This window comes from Solanum tuberosum, unplaced genomic scaffold (assembly GCF_000226075.1).
Source record: "Solanum tuberosum cultivar DM 1-3 516 R44 unplaced genomic scaffold, SolTub_3.0 scf00031, whole genome shotgun sequence".
Classification (NCBI taxonomy): Eukaryota; Viridiplantae; Streptophyta; class Magnoliopsida; order Solanales; family Solanaceae; genus Solanum; species Solanum tuberosum.
In genome coordinates this window covers 1,710,913-1,727,403 of record NW_006238957.1, presented here as the reverse complement: position 1 = coordinate 1,727,403, position 16,491 = coordinate 1,710,913, and the positions used below count along the sequence as shown (strand labels likewise).

Sequence of the window (16,491 nt, the reverse complement as noted above, 5' to 3'; positions counted from 1 at the left end):
GTCCTCGTGTTAATTACATTTGTAACAAGCTAGGTACATGAATTGTATGCACTAGCTTGAGGGGGAGTGTTAGAATAGGAATAGGTTTAACCAATCCTATTAGAATAGGAATAGGTTTATACAATCCTATTAGAATAGGAATAAGTTTATACAATCCTATTAGAACAGGAATAAGAATAGAAATAGAAATAGGAATACTAAATAGTATCCTACTTGGTAAAGGATTGTATTCTAGGGTCTATAAATAGGGTCTCAATGTAATAATGTAAACAACAATTCAATAATATTCTTTTCCAATATTTCTCACAGTAACAACCTTTTCTTAGTTTGCCAACTATAAGGATACCCATATATCAGTGAGAAACAGTCCTGTTTACTGCCTTTAGGTTTAAGAAGAATATGTATCTCATGGTATGAATTTCAGAAATCTGCAAGAACATGAGGTTAAAAGTTCTTGTTTTTTGGCTTAGAAGGTTTTACTTTCGCAACACACAGAAAACCCATATCCTGTTGCCTTTACTGTCGTCCACCCATTCTGTGAAAGTTTGTCATAACACTTTAAACAGGTTCTTCCTAAAAATAGTTTTTTTCCTCGGAAACTATTGATGTGTGCTTATATGTGCTGCGCCCTTCGAACATTGGTTCTGAGGAGCCGTAATTGCTGCACTGGAAGATTTTAGCTACTGTTTCTATTTCATGTTTCAGGATACAACATAAATGATTTGGTTCGAGAAGGCCATTTTAGGTGGTTAAGACCTGCAGAAGTGCTCTTCATACTACAGAATCATGACGATCACCAACTTGCGCATCAACCACCTCAAAAGCCAGCTAGTAGTCTCCTCCCTCTTTATATATTTGCTCCCATTTCATTAAGATGAATAATATCTATTCATAATAATGACCCATTTTTTAAAAACATATCTAGTGGTAACCTCCTTACGTCAGAATCATGCTGTGCTATCTTCTTTTGCCACTGCTATCTTACAGAGGTGATGTTATCAACAGGTGGATCTATGTTTCTCTTTAATAAGAGGGTCCTCAGGTACTTCCGTAAAGATGGTCATAATTGGCGTAAAAAGAAGGATGGAAGAACTGTAGGAGAGGCACATGAGCGGCTTAAGGTAACAATTGATGGACAATGTCATGTTTATTGAACAATGCAAATGACAATCTTGTCTAAACATTTGTTGTAATATTTGACGTGGAGGGAGGTGTGAGTCACCTGAGCTAGAGACTTTTTTGTTGGTTGATTCTCTTAATGAACTCTTGAAAAGCAAGAAAAGAAAGAGAATATGCCTAAGATGTTCATGTTTGAGTTTCCCTGATATTTGTCATTAGGTGAGAAGTTTTCTGTTTCTCTCTTCTGCTGCAGGTTGGAAACGCTGAAGCCCTAAATTGTTATTATGCACATGGTGAGAAGAATTCTAATTTCCAGAGGCGCAGCTATTGGATATTGGATCCGTGAGTTTACTTGCTGTAGATCTGTTATATAGTCACATGCTTCTTTATCTGGATCAGTTTAAGAAAGATGCTCAAACTCCTTGGGAGTTTGGGGCACCTGAATTGATAAGGAGCACACATTAGCAATTTAACTAAAATTTAAGGGATCCCTTTCCTTTCATCTCTCTCTCTTTTACAAAGGTGGGACCGGGAACTGATTGTTTTTTCTTTATTTGATCTACTTCGCATGTTTTGCAGTGCATACGAGCACATTGTTCTGGTTCACTACAGAGATATAACTAAGGTCAGTCTTCAGGAACCCAATTGTACAAATATCCCATTTCCTGACATGACTCTTGCTACTAATTTTAACTCTATTTTCATCAAGACATCAATGAAAGGCTTCCTGCTTTGTTAACCTTTAGTAACTTAGTTTCAAGCTTTGCTTCTTTTTATTTGTTCTGTAATTTTTCATGTCAAAGCTGCTAACAATTTGACACTGGACTGGTGAAGTTTTTGTAATTGCTTTCAGCTTGCAATGCTATACTAGGAAACTTATACTTGTTTGGTGCAGCCTAATTAAGCAGTTTGTTAGCTACAGTTGGAATACATTAGGATCTAGTATGTTAAGTTATTTAAGCAGTCTTAACAGCACTAGTTTCACTTATGGCCCTAGGGGAGGCAGATTGCAGCATTCATGTCACAGTCATCTCCAATTTCCTCTACTTTCCCTCTGAGTCCCAGCTTATATTCTACTCAACATCCAGGCTTCACTGTTCTTGGTAGTGAATCTTATCAACAATACCTGGATGGATCTAGACCTGGATATGGGGAAATTTGTTCTGATGCAGCTATCCATAGTAATGGGATGAATGTCTCAGACATCACCAGGATGATGGAGGGGGTGAGCAACTCACCAAAGGTTGAGATAAGTCAAGCATTGCGAAGACTTGAGGAGCAGTTAAATTTAAATGATGACAGCTCACCGGAAATTTATTCACTCTATAGTGAGATTGAGAACGCAAATGATGCTGAAAATGTTGTACATGACAAAAGTTCACTTGTCCAGATCCAGGACAATTCAAATAATCTTCTGTTGCTGCCTCATTCAGGTTTTCTGTCATTTTTTCGCTCCTCGAGATTATTATTAGATGCAGATATACATCTTTATTATATGTCGCTGCATTGAATTCCTGTTCTAATCATGCTAACTCGACATTCAGAGATTTCTTCTTTCCTTGTGCCTTGATGCGAACAAGGTGAATATTTTGTTAATTTGGTTAGTGCACTAGGTTTTGTTGTTCTTAGACTTGAAACTGTTATGACTCAATACCCGATTGAGAGTCTTTAGTTTGAATGCTAGTCCTTTTGATAGCTTGTTTGAGAAGTAGTGCTTAAAAAGAATTCCTTCACCTTTTATTTTCCCTAGTTATCATACTTCTGATGAATGTTGATTGATAACTTGGCTTCTGCCAGCTCAGTCACGAGTTAGATAACTGAGGCCATTTAGTTGTTTCCTAGACTGTTCCCTCGTGGTTGCGAAAATGTTTTTTGAACACATTACTTGTCATATTTTTTGGAAGATAGCAAATCAAAGTGTACCTCTTTTTTCTTAAGTTTTATTTGTTTTTAGTTATCTACAAATAATTCTTTAAGTGAAACCTTTTTGGTTTCTGATAGCATCAACAGCGGTGACACGATGCTGGTGCTGGACATTGACATATACTGCTATGTCTGAGACTTTCTATCTGCCTTTTCTTGAGCGCTCATGCATTCTAATTTCGTAGCAGCAAGTACTAAGAGCTCATGTATTTCTAATTTAGAAGCAGAAAATACTAAGGAATACTGATAATAGTGTCATTTATAGGTGAGAGCAGTGAATCTCCGGATCAGCTTTTGAACCTGGATGCTAACATGTGGAAAGAGATGCTGGATCACTGCAGGAGCTCTCCGGCTGCTCAGTCACAAGCCAAATGTTTTGAAAAGTTGGACGAGAATGTGAGGAAGTGTCTTTGGAATTAACTTTTATATATTATGCCTGTTCTTTTATTTGCATGGTCACTTGCACCCGTGTGTCATTAGGACTATTGAGTCCTTGCTTCTTGTCACTGCAGATGATGCTGTGTAAGATTAGTAGAACTTTCATGTGCTCAAAGTGGCTCACTAAATATATAAATCATATTTGATTATATTTCTGGGCTTCCCCAATAATTCTTCTGCCTCTGATAACCATTTAATTCAATATTCGCTTCATTCTCTATCTTCTGGCTAACATCTGCACTCACTCAGGGAATGCTACAAACTTCGTCAGGAAGTGAATCAATAGAAGCAACAAAAAGCGATAGGTGGCCTAAAATTGGTGGAAAGGAAGCTCTGGAATGTAAGCTTCCTTTTGAAAATCCAGATGATTCTTTTTCGATAAGTTGGAAAATTCAGATGATTAATTATATCTTCTACCTAGAATCTTGCATAATATCTTAATCTCAGAAAAGAAGCCCCTGTTGCTTTGTAGCTTCTGTGACAAATCTTAAGCAAGTCGACGATTTCAAGTATCTTGCACGTGCACAAATAAATACTTTTGGATCCTATCCTGACCAGTGTACAACAATATTTGACCAAGATCAGATTGGAATTTCTTTTGAAGCTAATACGAGCTTAACAATTGTCCAGAAGCAGAAATTTACTATTCATGATATATCTCCTGATTGGAGTTATGCATCTGATGCAACAAAGGTATGCTTCAGGATTTAGTGATTCTTTACGTGGTTATTGTTGAACATTTCGACTGTCCAATTTTTGTTGTGTTGAATATTTCTTTTCAGCTTGTGCAAGTAATGCCAACATCACATCTGCCTCCTTATATACACTTTAGGCCATTTCAATAATTTTAGTTTAGTTTTATGCTCTAACAAAGCAATTCTTGAAGTTCATGAGTTGTTTTCCAGCAAGCTAATACCATTATCACTGCCGACAACCTTTTTTCTATGTATTGCTTACAAATGCGTGAAATATTTAACCAGCTTTGTTAACCAATTCACGGTGACTAAGTCAAATATAATTTGTTAACCTTAGAGATGTGCAATCTCAAGCTCCGTGATCTTTGACTTCATTTGTAGAGTTCAAACTTGTAAATAAATTGTCTCCATTGTCAAATGATCTGGCATATCTGAAGTTTGTGTTTTGATGAAAGCTCTTCCAAGTCCACTTCTGGGTACCTTATTCTTCTGAATATCCTGAAAATCCTGGGAAATCAGATGTTCCATTGAGGATGTGGTGAAAGTTTAATTTTGTCAGGATGTTTCATTATCCAGTTATTTGAACTTCAATCTATTTGGTGCAGGTAGTTATAGTTGGATCGTATCTCTGCAATCCATCAGAGTACACGTGGACTTGTATGTTTGGTGATATTGAAGTTCCTGTTCAGATCATTAAGGAAGGTGCGATCCGCTGCCAGGCGCCTCCTCACTTGCCAGGTAAAGTCGCACTTTGTGTTACTACTGGCAATAGGACGCCATGCAGTGAAGTAAGAGAGTTTGAATACCGTGCTAAGCTTGATGATCGTGGTCAAAATGTTGTACCTGAAGTAGGAGGAGCTTCTAAGAGTTCAGAGGAACTGTTGCTACTTGTCAGATTTGTGCAGATGCTTCTATCCGACTCATCAGTGCAGAGAGGAGATGGTTCTGAGTCGAGCAATGATATCTTGGAGAAGTCCAAAGCAAGCGAAGATTCATGGAGCCAAGTTATTGAATCTCTTTTATTTGGCACTTCAACATCAACCGTAACCATTGATTGGCTTCTACAAGAGCTTTTGAAAAACAAGTTGCAACAGTGGCTTTCATCCAAATTGCAAGTACAAAATAACGAAATGGGCTATTCCTTGTCCAGGAAAGATCAAGGAATAGTTCACATGATTGCTGGCCTGGGGTTTGAGTGGGCTTTGCACCCAGTTTTAAATGCTGGAGTAAGTGCTAACTTCCGTGATATTCGTGGCTGGACTGCCCTGCACTGGGCTGCACGCTTTGGAAGGTAACTAAAATAGCATTTTTTTGTTTGACTAACTGCTGGCTTCACTGTCCATGATATGCTTGGTACTCAATTAACAATATAAACAACAACATACCCAGTGAAATCCCACAAGTAAGGTCTGAGAATAGAATGTGTGCGGACCTTACAACTACCTCGTGAAAGTAGCAGACCTTATCACTACCTCGTGAAGGTAGAGAGGTTGTTTCCGAAAAACGGTCGGCTCAAGTGCAACAAATCTAGGTACAAAGAAGGAAATAGTGAAGAGAATATAGCAAGTAACAAGGAAACACTGCAACGTCTACCAGAAAGGAGCCAAAAGCAACAATAAAATAATCAAAACACAATAAACGACATACTAGGATAGATTATTGAAATCAATAATAGATAATGATAAAAATAAAAAGCACGAACTACAATAATCCAACTAGTACCATGGCAAACACTAGCCACCCTAAGAAAGACAACACTATACTACACTACCTACTAACTTTCTACCCTAATACGTATCAGCCACACCCTATTATCTAAGGTCATGTCCTCGGGAACATGAAGCTGCATCATATCCTGTCTTATCACTTCTCCCCGATACTTCTTTAGTCTATGTTATAGTTCTTTGTTGAATTTGGTCTCCCATAACTCTCATCTCTGATACCAGGTTGTTATGGTTCCATGTTAAGGATCTAGTTATCAGATGCAACAATATGAAATTAGATGTTTTCTTCCTATAACCTATGGTGCTGTTTTGTTTAGACAACTTGCAATTTCTTGAGTTTGAAGTACTCAAAAACTTAAATTATGTCTGCTTATCATTTCAGTGAATTCAAATAACTCTAAATACAACGCTGGTGGACTAACGCGGACTCTTCACTTTCGTTGCCGCACTCGTGTCGGATTCTCCAAGAATACACTACTTTTGGTGAATCCGACATGCACCCTTTTGACATTTTTGAAGAGTTTGAGTAACATAGCTGGTGGATTAACCACCCATCTAAAAAGCAAGAAAATAACTTCCTACTACAACTGAAATGAGAAAGTGGAGGAATAACCTTCTTACTACAACAATCGCTACAAAGAAATAGGAAAAATAAATAACTTAAAAGCTATAGTAATCTACTGCAAACAACTGCTACACAATTAAAAAATAAAAAACTTATAAGTTGAAGTAATCTACTTTTAATTTCCTTAAATCTTCCATGTGTAAACTGTTGGTAGACCAAAGGGGTGCTAACATTACTACCCCCTTCAATTCGCGCTGTCCTCAAGCGTGAAGTGTGGATAGTATTGGTATTTCCCTCTTTTCCGAAAAATTCTTCCTCATCGTATATAGAGTCAATCCAGAATAATTTCTTGCATTGATGACCTCGAGTAAATGGTTCACATCACAGTTGAGACAAAGTCTCTTAAGTCGCCTTTCCTCCATTTCAGATTTGGTCAGTTTCTTCACAAATCTGGCATGTTGTTGAGGTGAGAAATCTGTTGTCTTTGATCTCAAGCATCTAACAATTGTGAAGGCTTGCGTTCATAAAGGCGGGATAAACTCATCGCTGTAGCCAAATTTTGAGGGTTATGCAACTCAACCCCAATTGCTATATAATCACTAGACCGCATATATACAATTCCATTTTTGCGATTGTGAGTGTACTAGCCCACAAAATTGACTAAAACTTTTCTTAGTAATCTGCCACAGACTCGATCTGGCGTAACTTAGCCAATTACTTCTGATTGGTGGCCCAAAACGAAGGTTACAATTACGTTTGAATTCATCCCAAGACGGCTGGGGCATATCCTTCTCTAGTTAAAGAAACTGTGAGAAATATTGAAAGAAAATATTATTGAATTGTTGTATCTACATTATTACGTAGAAACCCTATTTATAGACACTACAATCCTTTACCAAGTATGAAACGACTTACTATTCCTATTCCTACTCCATTACTTTTTCTATTCTTATTTCTATTCTAAGTAAGATTATATATACCTATTCCTATTCTATCATTCCCCCTCAAGCTGCTGCATACAAGTCATGTACCTAGCTTGGTACACATATAATTAATATGAGGGTCGTTGAGGGGCTTGGTGGGATATCTGCAAGTTGATCATTATACTTCACAAAATTGATAGTTAATCTCAATATGCTAAGTCTTCTCATGAAATATTGAGTTTGATGCATAATGTCAATCAATTTTAATGTGATTGGTCTTCTCATGAAATACTGGGTTTGATGCATAATATCAATAAAACACAAAGTGATAAATTCATGAAATACAGTGTTGAACTTCCCAAACTAAGCTTGAGAAGATTGTTGCAGACCATAGAGTGACTTACATAATCAACATACAAAGGCTACTAAACTCTCCCTGAGCAACAAAATTAGGTGGTTGCTCCATATAGACTTCTTCACACTGCAGCGTTGCCGGAAAGTGCTCTAACTACAACAAAATCTTCATTACTGTCAAATAGGTCGCGGCTAGAACTACACCCGCCAAGAGGAACGCCCGTCTTTAACCTGGTTTAACCACTGAACCTGACTCCATCATTGAATTTGGCTTTGATACCATGTGAGAAATATTGAAAAAGAATATTATTGAATTGTTGTATCTACATTATTACATAGAGAGCCTATTTATAGACACTACAATACAATCCTTTACCAAGTAGGAAATGACTTACTATTCCTATTACTTTTTCTATTCTAAGAAGGATTATATATATATATATATATATATATATATATTCCTATTCTAACCGAAACCAAAGTTATGCATTGCCCTCTTAAATAAAAAGAAGCAAGTCCAACCTTTTCTTCTTTCGGAGTTTGTTGGTTTCGAAAGAAGTGTTCACATCTGCTCAACCATTCCAAAGGGTCCTCTTGGCCATTAAATTATGGGAAATCCATCTTTGCGTGTCGAGGAGTGATGAAACTTCATCCGGCTTTTGACCCAGACCCTTTTACCCTTCCAACCGCGATTCTTGTATGTTCAGTTTAATTGACCTTTGAATTTGCTAAATCCTTTGAGAGTGCATCCAAGCGAACATTTGTTGCTTCCTGTCTGGCTAAATTGACGACGTTCTTCTTTGAACAAGTTCAACAGTTGTGCTAGTTGATGTTGAATTTGGTCTCCCATAACTCCCATCTCTAATACCAAGTTGTTACGGTCCGGTGTTAAAGATTTAGTTATTGGACACTGCAATATGAAATTAGATGTTTGCTTCCTATGATCTATGATGTTGGTTTGTTAAAAGAGAACTGAGAATCTCTTGAGTTTGAAGTACTCAAAAACTTGAATAATTTTCTGCTTATCATATCACTGAATTCAAATAACACTAAATACAACACTGGTGGATTAACTACCCATCTAAAAACAAGGAAATAACTTCCTACTACAACTGAAATGAGAAAATGGGGAAATAACCTCCTTACTGCAACAACTGCTACACAGAAATAGGAAAAATAAATCCTCCCTCCGTCCCAATTTATGTGACACATTTCAAATTTTGAGATTCAAACAAGTCTATCTTTGACCGTAAATTTTTCATATATCTTTTTAATATTTTGGATTGTCAATTATTGTGACTTATAGTACTTCTTATATAGTTTACAAATATATAAATTTTATTTCAAAAAATTTGAAGATTTCATGCGCAAATTTCCAGTCAAACTTAAACTGTTTGACTCTCGAAAAATGAAATGTATCACATAAATTGGGACAGAGCCAAGAGGGAGTAACTTAAAAGTTGTAGTAATCTACTACAAACAACTACTACACATAAATAAAAGGTAAATAACTTATAAGCTGAAGTAATCTACTTTCTCATTTCCTTAAATTTGCCATGTGTCAACCGTTGGTAGACTAAAGAGGTCCTAACAGTCTACCTCTGGCTCTTCCTCTACCCTCTATACCCCTCACACCTCCTCACTGGTGCGTCTATGCCTCTCCTCTTCACATGTTCAAATTCAGTCTCACTTCCCTCATCTTGTCCACCATAGAGGCCACTCCCACCTTATCCCCGTTATCCTCATTTCTAGTCTTATCGCATTAAAGATATTTAAGAAGTCAAATATATTTAGAATAATGGTTTATAACCTAAAACGAGAACCAATCCCCTGGAAAAAGCCAGAATAATTGGATTTGGAAGTAAGACCTATACACCCAAATATAAGGACTAATCCTAGAAAGACTAGGTGAAAAAGCTGTATCGGTTCATGTAAATCCGTTAACATTGTAAATTAAGAGTATCATGACTTTATTGACCTGGAGAAAAAGCCGTGTATTACTCTATTTCCTTATGATACTTCTTACAATTTTTATTGAATGAAATTGGTGTTGTCGACAAAAGAGTACGTAGGAAAAATAAACATGAAGTTTCTTATGAGTTATGATACTTCTTGAAGTGTTATAAAGAAAATTGGTCAATACTGCGAAAAAAAATTCTATAGGAAAAATAAAGATGAAGGTTGTTGGATTCAATCTCTTGGTTAAAACATCTTTATGTGAAGAATAATTACCATATTAATTTGTAAGTCCACAAAATGCGTGCAGAATTTGCACTTCCAATTTCGTTGTGATTTATTGATAACATGAAAAGAATAGGTTTGAAGTACTTTATTGCACGGATTTTGATGAGAACCCCTGGTGTGGCCAGACATGAAATGCTAATGTCTACCGTGTTTTGTTAGGGTTTTCATGCTTGGTCTCAATACTGCCTCCAGGAACAGTGGTGCACACTGCTGAATGTTCTGAGGGGCAAAATGAGGGTTTTTGTGCCTATGAATTGCTTAACCCTATAGCTTTCTTGCAATGTTTTGGAGAAGTGCAGAGAGAAGCCTGCCTGATAGGATTACTTGTTCTTATATTTGTTTTGTTCTTCACTACCATAGCTTAGTAATTATAATATTTGCTTGTCTATTAGAACAGTCTCTGTTAGATGTCTGTCTTATTGTCTCTCTGTGTTACTGTTTGCATGTGCAGTGCAGTTGCTACGGCTATTCCTTGCAGTGTCTGATGCATTAATACATAAGCCGATTCTATTCTAACTGCTTACTTGTGTTAGGGAAAAAATGGTTGCATCACTCATAGCATCTGGTGCATTTGCTGGAGCTGTTACTGATCCGTCATCACAAGATCCGTTTGGTAAAACTGCTGCATCAATTGCTTCTAGTTGCGGTCACAAGGGAGTTGCAGGTTATCTTTCAGAGGTGGCTCTCACCAGTCATTTGACGTCCCTCACATTAGAGGAAAGTGAGGTCTCAAAGGGGACTGCTGATATTGAAGCAGAAAAAACTATCAGTAATATAACAACCATGAGTCCTGTCACACACGAGGATCAGCTTTCTCTAAAGGACACTTTAGATGCAGTCCGCAATGCAGCTCAGGCTGCTGCTCGCATACAATCTGCATTCCGAGCACATTCATTCAGGAAGAGACGACTGAGAGAAGCTGCGCATGTTGCTACCACTTGCAGAGATGAATATTGTATCCTCTCAAACGATGTTCTTGGGCTTTCAGCTGCCTCAAAGTTGGCATTCCGTAATATGCGGGACTATAACTCAGCAGCATTATCTATTCAGAAGAAATATCGGGGATGGAAAGGCCGGAAAGACTTCCTTGTATTTCGCCAGAAAGTAGTGAAGATACAGGTGCTTTATTTGTTTGAAAGCAGTATAGACATTCCGAACCTGATTTGTAACAACCTATCTTTGAGAAACTAAAGAAGACAAACTTTTAATGAAAAATATGTCACCAATTTAGATGTTACATCTTTTAGCTGCCCTCATTTTTATTGAGTGGGGTTGGGAGGATATTGCAGCTTAGACAATAATCTGTAAAGCAGAAAGAGGTTCTGACCTTTGTGATTATCATGGCAGGCTCATGTACGAGGATATCAGGTTAGAATGGAATACAAGGTATGTTGGGCTGTGGGTATTTTAGAGAAGGTGGTGCTAAGGTGGCGTCGACGGGGTGTTGGTCTTCGGGGATTCCGACTAGAAGATGAACCCATCGAGGAAAGTGAGAACGAAGACATTCTCAAGTTGTTCCGCAAACAGTCAGTGGATGCTTCTATTAATGAGGCTGTCTCTAGAGTGCTATCGATGGTTGACTCTCCAGAAGCACGCCAGCAATATCGCCGCATTCTTGAAAAGTATCGACAAGCTAAGGTCAGTGAATCGTCCATCTAGCATCTATCATAGTATAAAAATAGTTAAATCTACTTGATCCGCTGACTTCAACAACTTTTTTTGGGTTAAAAAATGATATTTATATATTAAATTGGTGTGTTACATGCATGAGGGGCATTCCCCACTTGAATAAAACTGACCGTGGTATGGCCATTTTGTTCGCCATTATGGCTTGAAATTGTTCTTACAAAAAAAGTTCCTGACATGTCTACTGCTAGCATTTGTGTGGCACACACAGGAGGAACTTCAAAAAGGGTGGGGTTCCTCATGCTTCCCTGCCTAGCTCCCGCCTTCGCCATTGCATCCACCACCCTGTTCTGCTCCCTGAATAAATGTGTCAGTGTTGCTCCCATCTGCCTAATCAAGCATAGTCTGCCTCCATCCAAAATAAGAAAGTGCTTCACCTGTAGTCTTGGTAATGGAAATAGAGGACAAAGATGATACAAAGGCATAATGGAGTGATGAGAAACGATGATAACTCAAGAAAGTATAATGTGGGTTAATATTTCTAGTGGATCATATACCTTTTTGAAGTGCAACCGGTTGGCTAGAGGGAGGCAAGTCCGCTGTAGGAGTAGAGTCTGGCGCATGATATGAATCATTTGGGACTAGTGTTGGGCGCGTACGATGATGATAAGTTAGGAGTGGTGGCACTACAACTGGAGATGTAGAAGAAACTGTAGATTCCTCAAAAGTTGATACGGGTAAGACCTGAGGTATCAGAATTATCAGATGATGTATAGTAAGATTCAAAGAATGTGACATCAACGGACATAAGGTATCGATGAAGATCAAGTGAATAACAACGTACCCTTTTTGAACTCGAGAGTAAGCATGAAAGACACATTTGAGAGCACGAGGGGCTAATTTATCTTTACCAGGGGCTAAGTTATGAACAAAGCATGTGCTCCCAAAGACACGAGGGGGGGATAGAGTAAAGATGTAAGTGAGGAAACAATATGGAATGTGGAACCTAATTTTGAATAGAAGATGAGGGCATTCTATTAATTAAATAACAAGATGCAAGGACTGCATCTCCCAAAAAATGCGCGGAACATGGGATTCAATGAAGAGAGTGCAAGCAGTCTCAATGAGATGCCTATTCTTGCTTTCAAGAATATTACATCTACATCAAAAACCACATTCTGGAGCTAATGGAACTGTCGAAATTCCATTCCGAGCTTGCTATCACCAAATGTTGACTTTGGTCAACTATGTTATGCTTTGAACTTTCAAAACACAAAAACTTTTCCAAAACTCATTTAATTACCTCAAGACCTAAGCCAATAGTCTTGCTAACCTCAAAAGCATGTTCCAAAGCTTATGGAACTGACGGAATTCCATTCCGAGACTCGGAACAACAAAGTTGACTAAAGTCGACCATTTCAACTTAAACGCTTCCAAAACTCCAAATTTTTCAAAAATCTCAACTTTACGATCCGGTTTCAAATTAATTCAAAAGCTTATCAAACACGACTCAGGCAACTATGAGGAGGGATAAAATGATAATTTTCTAGAAAATTCTAAAAATGACCTTCAGGATTATTACAGCTAGCCTCAACTTTTCCCTTCATAACTCACATTGCCTAAACAAAATCTAAGCTCAAAACATATATATAGCTGTCAATTGTTGCTGCCTAAGATTGACTCAATACGCTTTGGCATGATCCTCTTATAAGCAGACAAGACCTCTTTGTTGTTCATTAAGTATGACAAATAATATGGCATGAGTTACAGGAAACTGCATGCAGTTTTGGAAGATGAAAGATTTAGAAAATTGAAGCTTCATCTTTCATTTTGTGGAATGTCTTTTCCATTTTAATAGATTAAATGTTTGGCAGTTTTAGATTTTTTTAATAAGTTAAAAGGTCTTAAAGGTTATTAAAGAGAGGGAAATACAATTAATGATAGTTAATATTGAGTAATTATTTTAAGAGATTTTTTCTTAGTAGCACATAAGTGAAGAAAAATAGGGAAAATGTCAAAAAATTGAAAATGAAAGATTTGATTTTCTAGGCCATAGGGAAATGTCACATCACCTTATTTATGTATAGATTCATTTCATGTTAAACTAAATCCATCAATGTTCTTGTTTATCAGACTTTTACTCCTAGGGCGGACCCACATTGAAGCTTCTGGGTGCTCGAGCACCCATTAATCTCGTATCGAACTATATATATTTATATAAAAAATGGAATGAATTGTATAAAATTAAATAGTAACCACCCAGTCATCAAGTAGTTGATTGTTGCAGCGGTCCTTTGTGAGTGCTCAAAGTTGTATATTGCATCTGTTGCATTCGGGTTTGATTCCCACGATGACATTTTTTAAAATTTTAAAGTCCAACTCTTCTCTTCCTACTTTTTTATATTATTTAGACTTTCTTTTATTTTTCTCTCCCTGTGCTGATTGTTCTTTTTTCTCTTTCTCACTTTCTTTCGCTGTCTTTTTGCTAATTTTTCCTTAAAAAAAGGTTTTATAAAAATAAAAAAACTTTTCCGTTATTCAAAATAATATTTATTTTAGTTTTTTTGTATTTTTTTCTTATTGTGTTTAAATATGATTGTCCTTTTAATGACAATTCATAATATTGTTTGCTTATATTTTGTGATTAGTAGCCAAGGGAGCACCCACAACCTTAAAATCCGGGATCCGCCTGTTTCCTCTCCATTTTCCTTTTAACTTGCTATATATCTGAACTTATACATCATGGGCGATGCATTTTGTCCATATGATATCCATTATGTACTGGCAATAAGTGTAATCTATGTTTGCTTGGACTCTTCAAAAATGTCAAAAGTGAAAAGTCAGCAACTTAGTTGGCTATTGTTGGATTGCCTGCTTTTGCATACACCCAAGCAGCACATAAGTTCAATTTCAATTACAACTGACTGGCTTAAACTCCAGGCATAGTAAAGCTAGTTCCCCTCCCCCCCCCCTATATCTGGGTGGCTTAAACCACAGGCATAGTTCCTAGAGGGAAGCTTCTTGGTTCCTTTTGTAATCAGGAAATAATGTCAAATAATCTTGTTCACCATGTGGCAGGCTGAGCTTGCAGGAGCGAAGAGTGATGCAATATCCACTGCACACAGTGACATCTCCAATGCAAAAATCAACGATGTATATCATTCATAGAGATTCTAATGTCATCCCCTTAGTTGTGGATGAATTTATCAATGTATTACATGCTTCAGTTCAGTTTTGAATGTTATCTGTTGTTATGGGTGAAGTATTTTATAGGTGCTTGTTATAATTTGTATTAAGGTTGGAAGTTGAAACAACCTTTTTCTTCATTTAGTGCCTGCAGGCAGATCAGTTTGAAATTTCTTTCGCTATTGTACATATTCTTGCAGTCTTTTCTTAATTTATTCATGGAAGCTCAGAAATATTATGAGTCTGTTCCAAAGTGTTTGTCTTGATTTTTTTCTCTGCCTGTTATAATTTTTTTCTTTTTAAAATGACCTTAACTTGAAAAAATCCAGAGACATAATGTATCTCTGGCTTTAAAAAAATAATTTATGTCTTATGGAAAACAGTGTACTTATGGAAAACAATTTACACTATTTCATTTAGTCTAACTTATAGAATACTCTAAAACTTATGTTTTAGCGGTGAAAGGTACAACTTATGTCTAATAACTTATAGAATACTCAAACTTTTGTTTTAGGGGTAAAAGGTACCACTTATGTCTAATTGACAACATACCTAGTTCTAACTTTTACTATAAGACAAATTTTGGTCAATTGTGCAGGTTTACCTTTTTGAACGTCTGCTTTATGAACAAAATTTGTTAAGCAGGCAAAAAAATCAAGACACCCTTTATGAAACCTATTTTGTAAGTTTTTATTACGCTAGACAAAATATCAAAATCAACCCATTTTAGAGCTATTTCTGAATCGGTAAAACTAAATGGCACGAACGAATTTTGGCACGAATGGCAGGAAATGATGCAAATGACAACAATAACCTCTTGGCTCCAAAACCACCTAAATTTGCCTCCAAAAAAATAAATCCACCTTTGACTTTTCTTTTTTATTTACTTTCTCCTTTACTTTACTCATTTCATCTCTCTTTCTAAAAAAATGTTTCTTAATTTTCTCATATTTGATTGACTTAAATGTTTTGAAAAATGTTTTTCAAATAAATTTATTTTCCTCAAATTATATTTTTTTTTCTGACCTCACTCTGTACCCCGACCCTCCCATTCAAAAAAAATAAAATTTTTAAAATTTTGTTTTTTAAAAAAAATTAATTTATTATGTCCCTTTGAAAAATAGATCAAATTTAGATTATTTTTTTTTCGATTTATCCCTATCCCTGCTTTCCAAAAAGATATTTAAAAGTTTGTTTTTGAAAATTTTCATTTTCTTTAACCCACAACACCCCCATCCCCGCACCCAAACTAGCCCCTCCGCCAACAAAAGAAAATTAACAACTTAAAATTTTATTTTTGAAAAACAGATCAAATTTAGATTTTTTTTCCGGATTTATCCCTATCCCCACTTTCCAAAAAGATATTTAAAAGTTTGTTTTTGAAAATTTTCATTTTCTTTTCCGATTTATCCCTATCCCCGCTTTCCAAAGTGATATTTAAAAGTTTGTTTTTGAAAATTTTCATTTTCTTTAACCCACAACACCCCCATCCCCGCACCCAAACTAGCCCCTCCGCCAACAAAAGAAAATTAACAACTTAAAATTTTATTTTTGAAAAACAGATCAAATTTAGATTTTTTTTCCGGATTTATCCCTATCCCCACTTTCCAAAAAGATATTTAAAAGTTTGTTTTTGAAAATTTTCATTTTCTTTAACACACAACACCCCCCCCCCCCCCCCCACACACAACACC

General features: G+C 36.5%; 1 protein-coding gene across 2 annotated transcripts in view; it reads left to right on the top strand.

Annotated features, from left to right (window-relative positions):
- The window catches only part of LOC102603001 (calmodulin-binding transcription activator 4-like), a 20,090-nt gene extending 5,052 nt beyond the window's left edge, over positions 1–15,038 (top strand). Inside the window, exons 2-13 of one of the 2 annotated variants that reach the window (XM_006341840.2) lie at positions 706–831; positions 1,006–1,121; positions 1,373–1,461; positions 1,699–1,744; positions 2,126–2,552; positions 3,308–3,438; positions 3,730–3,820; positions 3,953–4,173; positions 4,781–5,466; positions 10,519–11,104; positions 11,333–11,623; positions 14,690–15,038. In XM_006341840.2, coding sequence (XP_006341902.1) covers positions 706–831; positions 1,006–1,121; positions 1,373–1,461; positions 1,699–1,744; positions 2,126–2,552; positions 3,308–3,438; positions 3,730–3,820; positions 3,953–4,173; positions 4,781–5,466; positions 10,519–11,104; positions 11,333–11,623; positions 14,690–14,779 — 2,900 coding nt within the window. In that variant the 3' untranslated portion in view covers positions 14,780–15,038. Of the gene's footprint in view, positions 1–705; positions 832–1,005; positions 1,122–1,372; positions 1,462–1,698; positions 1,745–2,116; positions 2,553–3,307; positions 3,439–3,729; positions 3,821–3,952; positions 4,174–4,780; positions 5,467–10,518; positions 11,105–11,332; positions 11,624–14,689 lie in introns of both variants that reach the window. The other variant, XM_006341839.2, reaches the window with a different exon arrangement.
- Positions 15,039–16,491: the final 1,453 nt, after the last annotated feature.